The sequence below is a fragment of the Fragaria vesca genome, linkage group LG3, assembly GCF_000184155.1.
Source record: "Fragaria vesca subsp. vesca linkage group LG3, FraVesHawaii_1.0, whole genome shotgun sequence".
Taxonomy (NCBI): Eukaryota; Viridiplantae; Streptophyta; class Magnoliopsida; order Rosales; family Rosaceae; genus Fragaria; species Fragaria vesca.
Genome location: NC_020493.1, coordinates 15,177,436 through 15,193,437, shown reverse-complemented (window position 1 = coordinate 15,193,437; position 16,002 = coordinate 15,177,436). Strand labels below are relative to the sequence as shown.

The following is a 16,002-nucleotide window of genomic DNA, read 5'->3' as shown; positions in this document are numbered from 1 at the left end:
GTTTTGTTACTCTCTCTCTCTCTCTCTCTCTCTCTCTCTCTGTGGGACTCGAATAATTGGTGCTCCCCATGGACGAGGTGATCACTGCTGCTGATGCTTCCATTACCGGATCCAAGTCCTCCATCATTCCATACAACCTCCCTCTCCTCTCCGCCTTCCTCTCTTGCGCCCTCGCCCAGTTCCTCAAGCTTTTCACCACCTGGTAATTTCTGGGTCCCTTTCTGTTCTTCATTTCTACCCAATTCCGCTATTGGGTCATCATGGGTTCCTTTCATTTTGCGAAAATACTTGATGGGTTTGAGTGAATTGGATGAATTTATGCTTCAATGTATGAGAATTACATGGGATTGATTGAAGTTGTGTGATGATAGGTACAAGGAGAAAAGATGGGAATCTAGAAGGATGCTTAGCTCTGGAGGAATGCCCTCGTCGCATTCGTCCACTGTGACAGCTCTTGCAGTTGCTATTGGTTTCCAGGACGGAACCGGCGGGTCGACATTTGCCATTGCAGTGGTTTTGGCATGTGTTGTATGTAACTCTTAACGAGGTCTTGTTCATTCTTTTTTGTGTCTAGGCATGTCATGCTTTCTCGAGTTTAGTATTTTCGGGTTGTGGTACGTGGAAATGCTCAACGTAATCTCAGAGTTACGAAATCGCGATTTGTTTGCCTAGTTTAGGTTTTATGTAACAGTACATTTGGCCAATATCTTGAATTGATATTTATTGCTAAAAGCTGTTCATTCTCGTGTTGAGGATTGTGTCCTTGTGTTGTGCATCATCAACTGTCCATTTGTGATCGGAGTGTCTGTAACTATAGTATCTTTGTTGGCTATGTTAACCATAATCAGTCATTATCCTGGCTTGGACCAGAAATCTCCTGTCTTGACCTTTTAGTCATTGTGCATTGTTCCATGTACAATTGAAAGGAAGATGTAAGGAGCCCTTTTACTGGTATGCAATTGTTATTTCTTATATGTGTCTATATTTCGGTTTTTTTTTCCCATCTGATACAAGGTTTCAACTTCATAGGGTATTGTTTGAATAGTTATTTGTAGACTAAAATGCTTGAAAAGTGAAGAAACTTCAATCAAGATGAAACATGTAAATCGCAAAATCTCCAGTGAAGTTTAGTACATAACTCATATCAATCTATCATTCTATTACATGATTTACATCAGTATCAGCTTTGCCATTGTTGTCCATACCTTTATAGACTAGCCACAGTTTCTTGAGGAGTTGGTCACACATATTTATGATTTGTGTTTCTTGCAGGTCATGTATGATGCTACTGGTGTAAGACTCCATGCTGGTCGTCAAGCTGAAGTAAGATTACATTTCTAGCACTCAAGATGATCTGTTCATAGAATCTTAGTCTGCCTACTTTGTGGTATCTAAAGTATTGGGGTAGTACAGCATAGTTTGTTGATTAGGGTTGGGGGTCGCGGGATCGTTCTGAGGGAATATGCCACTCCGAGAGATTATAATTTATAATATCTTCTCATAATATTCGTAAATGTTATGTGATTATCTCTGTATATCTTTGGTTCATATTTCACTGCCAGTGATTATTAGTATATTGTTGTCCACGTGTGAGATTATTGCTATTTGTTATGTGTCAGATTGTATAGTTGGCAACACCTTTATATTTGTTGTATTATTATTGGAACCCAATACACATGACCTAGCTGTAAGACTGAAACATATACACCTCTTAAATATTACATTTAGATCTACATGTATTGGTTTCTGTAACAGTTTTCTTTAAACATCTTTCCAAAGTTTGGCAAGATGTACTTTTGGCAACAAATGATACTTTTTTGACAAGAACAACAGATACATTGTTACAAGAAAAAAAAAATCAAAGGAAAAATGTTGTACAGATGTTTCTGATAGTCCAACTGGACAAGCTGTAATACTGATCGACATGTCTGATGAGATATCTGCATGTATTATTTTGATGGCGAAAGTTTGGAGGCACTGCTGCTGTCGTAGTTCCATCAAGCTAAAGGATGTAAACACATTAGTAGAAGGGGACAATAACTAATATTGGAGTGCCAAAAAAGGTGCATATATTTTCAAAGGAGGGAGTATATAAATATATATATATTTATTTATTATATAATGCAAACTCACTTTCATTGAGTTTGCATTAAATCCTAAATATCCATACGCTCTTGCACTGAAGTGTAAGCTTTAACAAACCCCAGTCCCCAGAGATGCATGTGTAAAATTTCTATCCCTTTGCCTGCTAGGCAAAGTGTCTGCTCTACTGCAGCTTGTTTCATTGCATGGTTCTCTATCTTTCCAGAGCAGTCATAGTTTCATATCTGTGTTCTGTAAGTTTTCACTCTTGTTGAACTTATGAAATCTTCATATTTTATTCAATTATCGTTTGCTTCTCTTTGATGAGCAATTTTCTTATGGCTATTTTTGTTTACATTAATTTTATTATGGTTATTGTTAAAGGTATTCTTGTTTCATGCTACACCTGTTACTCTGTTAGTATTTCTGTATATGTTGGTGTGTTTTTTGTGATTTGCTTGTTCTATATTTTATTTTCTAATGTTGGTTAATATATCTTATATCTTATTGCAGTTATTAAATCAAATAGTGTGTGAGCTACCTCCAGAACACCCGGTATCTAGTGTTAGACCTCTACGGGATTCACTTGGTCATACTCCATTGCAGGTTTGCTTCATTTTAGTTCATGTTCATTCTTACACTTAATATTAAATGGAAACGACTTATGGTCAGAAACTTGACCTTGAATGATCATAAGTTCATAACTCTATGTCGGCTAAGTTATCTAGAGTGAATTTTTCATTCGAGCCTGGAACTCCAGTACCCACAGAGACAGTTTATCTAAATGATTTTTGTTTTGTTCATATGGTTGCAGGTTTTTGCTGGTGCAGTATTGGGGTGTATAGTGGCATACCTTATGAGTTCCAGTTAGCAGTGGGTTATTCCAGTGATTATTCTTTGACCTCACAAAGTGTTAGTTCAACAGGTTGTGGAGGACGGTGCGATCATTCAACAGGAGACTTCCCCAAAGTCTGCCTTTCTGTCAAATAGTGAAAAGGATTGAGCAAAATGTATCCCAAGTCTGACCTCACAATTCAACTGTGGAAAAGTTAGAAAGAGTGAAACTTCTAATAGTATGACCACATATATAAAGATGCTCTTGAGCTCAAGTAAACCAGCGCCATAGTTTAAGTTTCAAACTCATTGATTGTGTTTGAAAACGACTCCATTATGGATCCGCAGCAGACTATTCAATGGGCTAGTGTTCATCTTTTTCTTAGTTGAGGGAAAGAACTGAATGTTTGATGGTAAAAACATTCACTCTACAATCCTACACAGGATATTCTACTTTTACAATCCTATGATCTTGGAACTATGAATTTCCAACAAATGCATCAACCAAAAAAAAAAAAACCAATCTAATTTGTTACCACCCAGTTTATCAACACATTTGAATTACCCTAAGATGAACGATTATTAGTCAAGCAGATGGTATATTCATCTTCTCCCCACTTAAGTCAACTTCAAGTCCTGAAGGTTGAGCAAAAGACTATCGGAGTTGAGATAAACTTTATTGGCTGAATTGGATATTTCTTTTGCTATCTCTCTTGCAGCTTCAATCTTCCTTAAAGTGACAAACGCTGGGTTATCGGCAATGGCTTCACCTATCAGCTGGGCACTTTTTGCTTCACCCTGAAAAGCAAGGGAACAGAAAACAGTCGGACATTAGATACAGAGGACCGAACAAACTAAACAAAACTCCTAACCAAGAAAATTTGATACATTTTAATAATATTGGCTATATGGGGAATGGTATTTACTGGAAACATTCTTTATCTTCTTCACCAAACAAGAAAATAGAATGAAAGAGCACCAGTACATGGTGAAGTTGTGGAGCGGCCATCGGTTGGCCAACTAATAAGCAACAGACAAATGAAAGGGGTTGAAAATTGATCATGAGGTGAAAGGATTCCACTATTTCATTGATCATGCATCTACTCAATAAGTAGCAGATGCTTTTTACCAGTTTAGCATGAAATCAAAGGACACTGGATCAATGATAAGAAATTACCATGCCAACAAAGTAAAACAAGAAAAATTGCATAAATCTGTACCAAATATAAATCACATGAACAAATTTGAGGATTAGCATGTCTCTATCTCACCTGGGCTCTGATAATAGCACTTTTCTTGTCTTGTTCAGCTAACTCCACAACATACTTGGCCCTCTCAGCGTCCTGAGCTGCTACCTGTTTGGCTTCAATTGCAGTCATGAACTCGTTCCCAAACGTCAGGCTGGTAATAGATACATCATCCATTGCAATATTGAACTTGGCTGCTCTCTCTGTCAAAATCTTCCGAATTTCCCTGCTAACAGTCTGAAATAGAAAGAATACAAAAAATCAACAGTCAATGACATTGGACAATCTTCAACTTATCCTAAAGACAATGTACCTAAACATAGAAAACATAAAGACCCTTCATCATGGGTATAAATATAAATGATTGGATGATAGAAAAAATGGCATTAGAAAACAGAGTTATCTAACAAAGAGATTTCTAGCAATTTCTTTGCTAATTAACTGAACTCATACCAATCATTTTCACTGAAAACATAGTTTTGGTTTGTTAAAAGAAGATAACAAAAAAAGTAAAAAGTTTAAGAAAACAGGTGATTTTTAACCAAACAAAAATAGTCCTATAGTTATTAAAAGCAACCAAAAAGCCTTACTACTTACCTCTCTCTGAGTAATGAGTTGGCTAGCATTATACTGTGCAACTACAGCTTTCAAAGTTTCATGAACGATTGAAGGCATGACCTTGGCAGCATAATCCACACCGAGAGTACGATACATTGTAGGTAATTGGTCAGGCACAGGACGGGCCAGAACTCGAAGCACTATTTTCACCTGCAATGCAAAACCAAGTTACAAATTTAGAATTATTACCATCGATAAAGTGTTAGTATCAGATACATCCAGAGGTACGATATCATCTTCCACAGCAAAAACATAACTGCTACATTATGATCTAAATCATTTTGTCAACAATTAAAGCACTGAACTAGAGAGTAGCTCTGGGCACAACCAATTTATTCAGTAAATAGCAATTTCAATACATACAAAACCAGGACATGATAGAACAGTTTACCATATATACAATTATACATAAATATTACATTTAAGTATATATCAAATCTTGTAACTATATGATGATAAGAATACCAACATTCATATGAAATCTGAGAATTGTGAGGTAGCAGATATGAAATCATTGGACTTTTATCATAATTATAATTTCATACGTTGAAGTGCCAATCATAATTCACATGGAGGCATTAGCCAAGTAAAGATCCCTATAGGCATTAGCCATGATCCCCATTTCATATATGGCATAACAGTTTGTATGCAACAATAGTTTCTGACTGAACCTAGCTGACTAAAGTACAAAGATGCAGTTATGCTCTAATTTCAGACTTTAAAAGTATGTTCTTTAAGTTTTTGTCAAACTTTACATAAGGTAACTAGAATAATGGTGTTTTGAAATGGACTGAATATTTCCAATCAGAGCCAAACCTTATCATAAAATGTTCAGAGTTTTTCCAGAAAAGGTTTATACATACCATCTGGAGGTCACGACTTCCAGCAATGCTGCTTGTCTCATGGGGTCGTGCACGAACATCATAGATGATTGGCCTCTCAAACCAGGGAATTATTAGGTGTGTACCTTCTGGATAGACCTGCCATTTAAGATGTTAGTGGATTATATTGACATACAAGTCCAGAAAGTAGAACACAAAGGATCTCTATATACATAACTGAGGAATAGGAAGGTATCCCAATATGCGATTGCAGAGTCCCACATCACTTGCATATAAGTCAATCTCAGTTAAAGAAGATATTACTAGGAATCTACAAAAGAAAAGCATTCACTAACAACTTTAGTACCATAATCTGAGGGTAAGCATAACCTTGTCTTTGATACCAGTAATGCGGTTGAACACAATAGCACGGCTTCCTCCTTCAACATTGTAGACACTATTGTGAAGTCCATAAACACCTAGACCACCAACAACTCCCACACTAAGCAAAGCACCAATCCCACGAAGCGGCACTTTTGGAACTTTCATATTCTTAAAATTCATGTTTGTGCGTGCTGAGACTCTGCAAGAGGAATACCAATTTAAACAAGAGAAGAAAGGAGATAATTACAAAAGAGAACCCAACATCTACAATTACAATTACAATTAAAAGAATAGAAAGTTCTGATATAATTACAAGAGCAGCAGATATTGGTCATTACAATCATTCCAACTTCCACAAATAAATAACCACAGCTCAACCAAGCTTAAGAATATCATAGTCAACGAACCAAACACTTGATAGTAATACGATGCAGGTAAATAATCCAAAGTTCTGTGTCTCCACAACATCGAAAGAAAGACAGAAAAAGCCCAAAACTGTGAATCTGGTAAATGTTCTTCAAGAAACCAAACTAGATTTTATAAAACATAGATGCACATTCTTACTTTTCCCAGAAATCTCAAGGAATAAAACCCAGTACGCAATTGGAAGAAAATTAAACAACTAAACCAAACCCAACTCCAAAAATCTCGTTTTTTCACCACCCAAACGCTAAACCCAGATATAAATCACCGTAACTGGTTCAAATACTTGATCCAAATCCCCGATCTTTCCCCAATTTCTTTGTGTTTTGTTACCGTTTCACACTTTCACCACCCAATTATAAATCACAAAGTAAAAGCAGAAATCAACAACGAACAGAGACATTTCAACCCCAACACAGAAAATCGAAAAATAAAAACACAAAAAAGGAAAATCAAAATACCAGAACCCGATATCGCCAACAGTGAAGTATTGAGACTTGAGAAAGAGAGAAGGGTTTAGGGTTTAAGACTTGTATAAATTTTCTTTTCTTTTTGAGAAAGAAAACTATTATAAATTATAAATAAAATAAATAAAAAGCGTGAGGGAGGGGTTACTACTAAAAAAAGAAAGAAAAAAGAGAGAGAGAAAAGGGAACGACAAATACAAATATCAAAGGGAACGACAAGTCGTTAGATAGAAACCAACGACGTCGTTTCGCACGTTACGAAAACCCCAAGAAGAACCACCCCACTTTCCCATTTCAATTTCAAATTGCAGACAGCCAGGGACTTTCCCTCTCTCTCAGATAGAGAGCTTCTATGGCGAGTGAAATCCAATCGCCGGCTCCGTTCGTGCTGAGCCCGAACAACGACCAGCTCGAACGCGCCCAGGTACGCGCCGCACGCGCCGCCGCCTATCGCCGCAAAGCCGCGACGGTTACCGGTCTTGCTTCTCCGCCGATCGATCCTTGCCTCAGCGAAGAACAGGTCGCTGAACTCTTCCACCGCTGCATCAAACTCGCCAGCGAAAATGTCTGTACACTTTCTCCTCTCTCTTATCTATACGTATTTATATACGTTGCCGCCGTATATAGAAATATGATTAAGAAACTATTAGTTTCCATAATGCTCAATTTTGTAGTTTTAGGGTTTATTGCTTGATTTAGTTCTTAAGGCTTTGTTTGGTTGCTGAGCACACTTTGAAAAAAAAAGAAAAAAAAATCTGAAATGAAGCTTAAGAAACAAACTGCACAAGTCTCATGCTGAGTCAATATTTTGTTTTGGCCTTTTTTTATTCTGTATTGTAGAAAATTAACCAGAAGAACGGTTGGGAGCTGAAGCTTATAGACCATCTCAGCGACATTATTAAAGTCGAAGCGGGAAATGACTCTGAGACGAATTTCCAAAAGGTTTGGAGCATTTATCGTATAAATTAGTTGGTGTTGGAGTTTGGAAATAGTTTTGCGAATTATGGATTTTATGAATGTATTTTTTGGGTGGTTAGGCAAGTTGCACATTGGAAGCAGGGGTGAAAATATACTCTGTGAGGGTGGATTCAGTGCATGCTGAAGCGTATAAAGTTCTGGGTAGGATCAACCGAGCTGGTCTCGAAGATGAACAAGGTATCTGCCTTTACTTGTTGGTTTAGGAATATAGATGTTTTTGGGTTATGGGCATGGTCTATCGCTCTTAGTTTTGGCATTTTGTAAGGTGGAGGTTGAGTGCTTGTTTTGCTTCAGTAAGTATCTTATAGGTTGCTTTGGTGGCAGAAACTACTATGGAGGCTGGTCATGTCAGCGATGGGAAGGATAAGAGTCGGTGTAAGAAAGAGCAGGAGCGGAAGGTATGCATTTTCAGTTAGATGCATAATGTATTTCACTGCGAGTTCAAACTAATGGATGTGTTATTTGAAGGTATCACCACTGTCCACTTTGGAATCCTCCTTTGAAGCTCTAAACATGAAGAAGTTTGATGGTATTTTCACAAAATAGCTTATCTATTGTCACTGACTCAGCATCTTTTCTGCCACATGAATTCTGAATTATTTTTATTTCCTGGATTTTAGTTGCGCTCATGGTAGATCCCCTGTATCATCAGACATCTGCACAGTTTGATGAAGGTGGAGCCAAGGGTCTGCTTTTGAACAATCTTGGAGTATATGGAAGGTGCCAGGTGCTCTTTGATTCTTCCGAAGTTCCAGGGAAATGCAGATCATATCCATCGAAAAGGAATTCCTTGGATTTGATAGATTTATCCTTTCAGAAAGGTGTGCGACATTTCTGATTTTGACAGTATAATTTCTCTCTTCTCTGGTCTATGTCCAAACAAAACCTTATGCCTGCACTGTTTTTGGTTTAATTGTAGAATCAATGCAGCAGATGGTGATGAACATGGTTGGAGTAAATGAAATTTCTCCTACTCTAAATGAGATTCTATGCCATATTGATAAAGATAATCAGCGATCAGCACAATCTTTTAATTTAAGCCAGAACTCAGATATGCCTACAGATGCTTTTAATGATAACGAAGTTGGGTTAGACTATTCACCTGGGAGTAATAGCACAACGACCATTGATCATGATGATGATATAAATGTCAGTCATGAGGATGTAAATTTTGGACAATCATATCAGTGTCAGCAGGAGGTATTTGACATAGTAAAATGCTGAGAAGATGTTCTGAATTCATTTAAACCTTGATTACGTACTTGGCATACACTCATATGTAATGTGCCTCAATAATTCTCTAATTCTCTATGGACCCCTGTTGATTGGAAAAAATATAACAGGAATAAGTTTTCCAATTTGTGCAGGACAATAACTGGCATACATCACTTGAAGCTGATAATGATGATAGATTTGAGGAAGTTTCTGCATTTTTGTTTCAAGGGTTGGCAAGCACTTCAAAGAAAAATGCATGGGCCGGTCCTGATCACTGGAAATATTGGAGACCTAAGGGTTGGTATTCAAACAAAATGCCTTTATTATTTTGCTCTGTTGTGGGAAAAACTTGATTTTTCTGTCGTTGGTATCTGTTCTGTAGGTTCAGAGGATGCTCCTGCTAATCCATGTAGACGAAGTAGTAAGAAATCATACAAGAACCATACAGAAGTTGACCTTATTTTTGCTACATCCATAGGCAAAGAATTTCCAGATATATTTTCTAACCCAAAAAGTTTGAAGTCCTTACTTTTACCTGCAAATGGAGTACCAAGTCACAGGCTTCCAGAAGATTGCCATTATCCACCTGATGATCTTGTCAAGTTGTTTCTTCTTCCTAATGTTCTGGTAATAGTTCTTTATGCTCCACTGATAACTTGTAGACATATCCATGAAAATTTGTAAATTAACAGGCACGTTCTGTTGCAATCATGATCCCACTTGATTTATCTGAGGTCTATGTTAAGCATACTAGATAAGCAATGGATTGAGTTTGTGAAGCCACAGCATAATCCTCAAAACTATGGATTGTTTGTAAAATGCCATGGTAATGTATTGGCTATATGCTTAACTTCATATCGAAGTAGGCACTGGTTATGGTATATGTCATGCATAGGTTAAGCTAAACTGATCTTAACTTATTATTTGGGGGTAAATCATATAGTGCTTGTTTAGTTGAAAAGATGCTTAGGCTCTTTAATGAATATTTGGCATTTGCACTTTCTCATGTTTCTCCGTAAAATCTGTAGATGTGATTGAACACCTCTATTACTTGTTGTGACTAAACTATTTAAGTTTTGATTGTAGTTGCTTGGGAAGAGAAGACAGAATCATATAGGTATCAGCTTTTTTCTTGTATATTTTTCTGTTCCTTATAGAATCTCATTGAATTTATCCTCTCATACAGTCATACCTTATGAATGATGTTGAATCTTTATCAAATTCTTGTGTGTTCTCTCTCTCTCTCTCTCTCTCTCTCTCTCTCGTGTGTGTGTGAGAGAGAGAGAGAGAGAGAGAGACTACTTTGGTGGTCTTTGTTAGTCTGCCAAGAAGAAACGGCTGATTTTTCCCATATCTTTGCCTTCTATAATACCATAGGAAGTACATGTGTGTGTGTGACTACTTTGGTGGTCTTTGTTAGTTGGCCAAGAATAAAGGGCAGATTTTTCCCATATCTTCGCCTTCTAATGATACCATAGGAAGTACGTCTAGGAAGATTTGGGAACTAAACATCATAGTATTATCTTTCAGATGATAACTTGTGGGGACAAAGAAATAATTTTGATGAAGCTTTGCCATCATGGGGCAATGAGAGTGTGGCTAGTGATCAATATGATGATGGATGTGCTCATAGTAGTGTGGAAGATTTGGATACACTAGTCTCTCAACCGCGCCAGGTTTGTTTTTCTTCCTCATTGGTGAACTTAAAAAATCTATCTCTGTTCTCAATTGGGTTAGGCAGCAGGTGTTCCATTGATCAGTTGTAATTGAATTTTAGAATGCTTTGCCAAACTCTAAACTTCAATTATTAATTAGAGAAATGAGGAAACTTTGCTAAAAGAATTGTTTTATTCAATATTTCCTTGAATCGAAGGATCTAGCTTTAATGGTATCTTCTTTTTATTGGTTTTCCCGGTTTTTTTGTTTTTTTTGTTTTTTTAACCTTAAAGTATAACAGGGTTGCATCATTCTTTATATTGAAGTGTTTAAGGAGATAATCGCAGGATTCTTCGTTGATGTCTATGCATCAAGAATCTCGTCTTGAGTTGTGACTTCTGACATTTCAGGTAACCAGAGTTGAAGTTCAGTATGACAGAACTTCAAAACGAATTGATCTTCATGCATTGAAAAAAACTCTATGGGATCAAATGCAAGAATTTGTCAAAGTTCCTGAACCGGTGAGCATATTTTCATTTCACTCAAAATGGTTCAGCTTTCAATCAATAATTCAGAAAGTTTAGTTCTTGTATCTATTTACGAAAACCTCAAACAATGTTGCTTGCTTGATCCTTCTAATATGCTAAACCTCATAACGTTAGTATCTCTCTGCAAGCTATTCAGTGAACTTTCATTCAGGTCATATGTTGTGTTTCATATCTACTGTAAGTGTATAAGAAGTTCCCATTGTATGCTAACTTATATATTTTATTACAATAGGGTTTGAAAGACACTATATCTTTCAAAGGTATACTCTCCACTTTTCCAGTCAACTGCCAAGCTGCAATGCCTGAGGATATTTCACCCCATTTGTGTCTCATCTGCCTTTTGCATTTGGCTAATGAGCACGGGCTAACTATACATGACTTTCCCAGTTTAGATGACTTGAGCATTCATCTTCCTTCTTGTTTAAACTCATCTGATGAACTGGTCCATTCTTCATCATAGCCGAAGATGCAGTGTATATATTGATATGTAGATATCTGAAGGTAGCATATCTTCGCCATATGCAAGTTGGCAGGGTCTCAGCATCTGTGAAAGCAATGTAAGCCTGTTTTGGCCTTCTTGATCCGCATATTTTGTTGCATGCATTTGTATATTGTGAGCATGCCATTTTACAGTGCTTAATCTTATCCAGCTGTGTATATGCTGCTCAATGTGCCTATTATGAGTATGATATAAAACAGCAGTTTCAACCATACGTTGCTTCCTGTGTTGCGTTTTGTTTGATATTGCCTCTAAGCTATCAACTTTTTATCTAAGCATCTAGTTTATCAAGAACTTCTAACCATGTATTTTAGTCAATTGTTGAATTTGAGAAGGTGCTCAAGGATAAGCTCTCATGAAGCTAGCTAGGTTAGTCTGATCTGACCAATTATATGCGCTATAGCTATCTATCTCTCTGCTAAGTTCTCAACTCAAAAGGCATTTTGCAGCCAGTACAGTTATGGTTGTCAATTATCTGTTGCTTAGTTGTATCAAAAGGATAAGGGAGTATCTAAGTTTGTTGGCAAAAGATTGATGGTGCAATGCACGTTGAACTTTGCTTTTATGAGATTACTATTTTGAGCCTCACATCTATTTCAAACCCAGAAAAGTGAATTGGTCGAGCCTCCGATCTATTCCCAGGAAAAGTGAATCCTATAACATAGAAAGTGACTGAGAAAGACATAATCATATAACATAACTAGGCAAGGGCGTTCATATAAGGAACATGGGGAGAATCCTTTTGTTTGGGTTATTTTTGGTTGGATGCTTTGTCTGCATTAGAGAGGCTATCTGGTCTGGGTCCCTTATCTGTCTCTACAGTAGTATAATTGACTGGATTAGTGATCTAAGAACTTTGAAAAATTAGGGGGTACAAATAGTTTTACATCTTAAGGAAAAGGAGAGTAGGAGACTAAAGCATATTGTGGATAAACTTTACCTGGAGATGGAAAAGGATTGCCATATCTCTTGTTTTTGGAGACATAGAAAAGTTTGAATAGTAAAATCATGTGCAAACATCATTTTCTTTATCCACCTTTTTTTGGGGAGCATTTTTCCTTTAAATGAAACTCATTTGAATTCTAGGATATATAGAGAAAGGGACATAAATCCCGAAAGAAAACTGTTGGTAATCACAAATGTGGTTATATTTCTTCTTGAGAGCAAGATATGTAGTTTGTTTCATGTGCCGACTGCTGACATCTGAGTTAATTTCTCAAATTATTGATCGCTTTAAGATCAAAGCGTAAAAAATGAAGAGGAATTGCACACTGTAACCTCGAAATCTATTCGTGTCTGAAAACTATGCTAATGTTCTACGATCAGATTTACCGGTTACGTTCTGATTACATCCCTCCATATATGAAAAACACGATTGAAAATCGAACACGTTTGCTTGTTCATACTTTGGCAATTTCTTTCTGTACAAAATTAGAGAAAAGGAAAAAGTTTGAGGATCCTTATGGAGGACCACAGCAGAGGCGCACTAGTACAAGAACAAGTGGGATGGAAGTTGGTGATGGACGTGAAAGATTCTTGAAAGAATTAGACCCCTAAGAAGAAAGATCAAAGGCCTCTCTGGTGCTGGTTAGTTTTGTTAAGCCTGAGAATATTACGCTTTCCACCGACCCTATCAAAGCAGTGTCCAATTGTGTTCAAATCTTTCTGCCCCCCTTGCATATTCTGATTCTGTTCTCTTGTCTTGCTCTACCATTTCTTTCTCATCGTGTGTCAAGTATCAACTTGCGCTTTTCAGGTCGACTGGCATTTCATCTAAGTAAGTGAATAAGAGAGTTTCTTTTTGGCCTTTTTTTTTTCTCACAAAATAATAACAGAAATTCTAAAAATTGAAGCTTTTGTCAGTTAAAATGAATATTGATTATAATTCATAACGCACTCAATAATCTTGAATCATCTACACTAGGATATAATGAAAGTAATGCATTCTCAAATTATTTTCTGCTGTATTGGGTGAATGTTTCTAGATCTCAAACTATAAATAATCAAATATGCTGTGCAGGGTTTACTTACTTAGAATGAGAAAAAATGAGTTTGAAAGAACAATGAACAGATCACATACTCACTCAGTTAGAACAAGGAATGAATGAATTTGAATGAATTATGAACAGATCACGTACTCGTACTCACTCTGCAAGCAAGTTTTTGAAAGAAATATCACTGTGATTCAATAAAATTGTACATTAATTCTAAACAATTTCGTGTTGGTTATTATAGGAAAACTCATAAACTGGAATTCTGCTTTTTTATGTCTATACTCATTCCACCAAGTAAATAAACATTTCTAGCAATTACTAAGAATTATAGCTGGCACTATACTTCCATTTTTTGTACTGAAATCCTGTTTACGGACCAAGTCGTTTTTAATGTAGTGTTAACATTTTAAGCATTCGAAAAAAGACTCAGCCTTCAGAAAATTCTTTTCATTACTTGAGGAGAAAAAACAATATTCTTCATTTAGTGTATTTACAAATAGAGAGCAGCCTCATTTCTTCCCCTTTTCTAAGAATCTGTTCCACCATCATCTTCTTGACTTGTGCTTAATTTTATTGACCATGAAAATGACATATGCATGAAGAGATTAATGAAATTGTGTGGTGATTAAGGAGCTGGATCATTTCCTATGAATTTCTTTGTACTTGTGTTGACTGATCTGCAGAGAATATAATAATATACTATATTGCAGCCATATCATCCTTAATCCTAGACAAGTCACCCACCTCACTCTCCCTATAAATATGACCACAGCCTCTGATCCATTTCTACTCCATTCCTCTCTCATTTCTCCCATTCTTATTCCCCAACTTCTACCCCACAACCTTTCCAAGTCCCTCATCAGCCACAGTAACCATGAAGAACTGTGAGAAATCTCAAATCCTAATGCTTTCTCTAATTCTTATTCTTCTCATCGTCACACCTCTTTTATCCTCATCAGTAAGGACTACCTATCTCTACATCATCACTAACCTCGTCATCATTGCCCTCGGAGCACAGGCTGGTATTCTCAGAGCCTTCTCCAAGCCTATAGATCATGACAAGAAGAACCCAGTTTCTGTTCCTCAAAAACCAGTACTGGTGGTACCCTCAGAATTAGCCTCTACTCATGAGAAAACTCAGAAAAAGGTTGCTGCCCAAAACCAAGAAGATCAAAGGGTTGCTTCTGAATGTTCCGAAAAGAATGTTCCTAATAAGGTGGTTGCGAAAAGCAAGTCTCAGAAGGTTACTGGTACTGTGAAAACGGAGAGTGTGAGAAAGTGTCCTTCCATGCCTAGCCTTTTTTTCATAGGTGGTGGAGAGACTGAGACTGAAGGAGCTCATAGTGATGACGATGATGATGTTCTTGAGGACTTCCATCAGATAGAGGAGGAAGAAGAGGTAGCAGATCTTAGTGGTCAAGAGCTTTTAATCAAAGCTGAGAAATTTATCGGGAACTTCTACAAGCAGTTGAAGATGCAGAGGGAAGAGTCATGGAAAAGGATTCATGGGATGTATCACAAAGCCTTCTAACAACTAGTAATCAACCTCTAGCTTACTAGCTGCTCTTCTGCTTCTGCTAGCTATATGTATATCATATAATGGTTATTTAGGGTCATTGGTTTTAGTTTGGAGTTTGGTCAGTTGGGAACCATATCATTCAAACATTGGCTTCTGTACAGGGTTAAGTTACTATCATATGTATGGGTTATGCTAGAATATTATTCCTGTTTAATTTCACAACAAGGGTGCTAGCTAGCTTGTCAACAACAACAAAGGGGTATTTATACCTGAAACTGAATTGCATAATATCTTAAGTCAAGATCGTTTCACAATAAACACAAACACAGTATTGTAGAAATCATAAACCAATAGCTTAAAGAGTTTCCTAATTGCTCTAGGTGATTACCATAAGGACCAGCATCAATTGGGGTACCATTCACGGTAGTCATCTTCTCAGCAACTCAGCAACACAACTGCAATCTCACAATACACAAAACCAAGGAAAATCTTCTATGCTATACTACTTGTTTCTTCACAGAATGGGACTGTTATTTCTCAAGGAAAAGCGTAGTTAGCATAGGGACTTTCTACTGGTATATATAGTGGCCTAGAAACATAACTCGTGCTCATCCCATAAGGAGTCCGAGTTCACTTAATGTTTATCAGATACAAGTCTTTAGGTTTATCTCAAGAATTCAATGTTGATCAGGTTAATCAACTCGATAAGTCTCCAAC

At 36.9% G+C, this 16,002-nt stretch overlaps 3 protein-coding genes across 3 annotated transcripts; 2 read left to right on the top strand and 1 right to left on the bottom strand.

Moving 5' to 3' along the window:
• The first annotated feature begins 8 nt into the window (after window positions 1-8).
• LOC101299561 (uncharacterized membrane protein YuiD-like) lies at window positions 9-3,372 on the top strand. The gene is made up of 5 exons (XM_004294387.1): window positions 9-202; window positions 372-528; window positions 1,273-1,323; window positions 2,596-2,688; window positions 2,897-3,372. The coding sequence occupies exons 1-5, from the start codon at window positions 69-71 to the stop codon at window positions 2,951-2,953; spliced, it is 492 nt and encodes a 163-aa protein (XP_004294435.1). The 5' UTR covers window positions 9-68; the 3' UTR covers window positions 2,954-3,372.
• Window positions 3,362-6,460, bottom strand: LOC101295023 (prohibitin-2, mitochondrial-like). The gene is made up of 5 exons (XM_004294372.1): window positions 5,993-6,460; window positions 5,645-5,761; window positions 4,761-4,931; window positions 4,188-4,400; window positions 3,362-3,714 (listed from the first exon to the last, which is right to left on the bottom strand). Exons 1-5 carry the CDS (start codon window positions 6,164-6,166, stop codon window positions 3,535-3,537), a joined length of 855 nt encoding a protein of 284 aa, XP_004294420.1. The 5' UTR covers window positions 6,167-6,460; the 3' UTR covers window positions 3,362-3,534.
• Window positions 6,461-7,228: 768 nt separating this feature from the next.
• LOC101308453 (condensin complex subunit 2-like) lies at window positions 7,229-13,329 on the top strand. The gene is made up of 14 exons (XM_004295796.1): window positions 7,229-7,441; window positions 7,717-7,818; window positions 7,914-8,031; window positions 8,179-8,192; window positions 8,323-8,383; window positions 8,475-8,691; window positions 8,754-9,054; window positions 9,222-9,366; window positions 9,452-9,696; window positions 10,156-10,186; window positions 10,600-10,745; window positions 11,136-11,246; window positions 11,506-11,715; window positions 13,099-13,329. Exons 1-14 carry the CDS (start codon window positions 7,229-7,231, stop codon window positions 13,327-13,329), a joined length of 2,145 nt encoding a protein of 714 aa, XP_004295844.1.
• The last annotated feature ends 2,673 nt before the right edge of the window (window positions 13,330-16,002 follow it).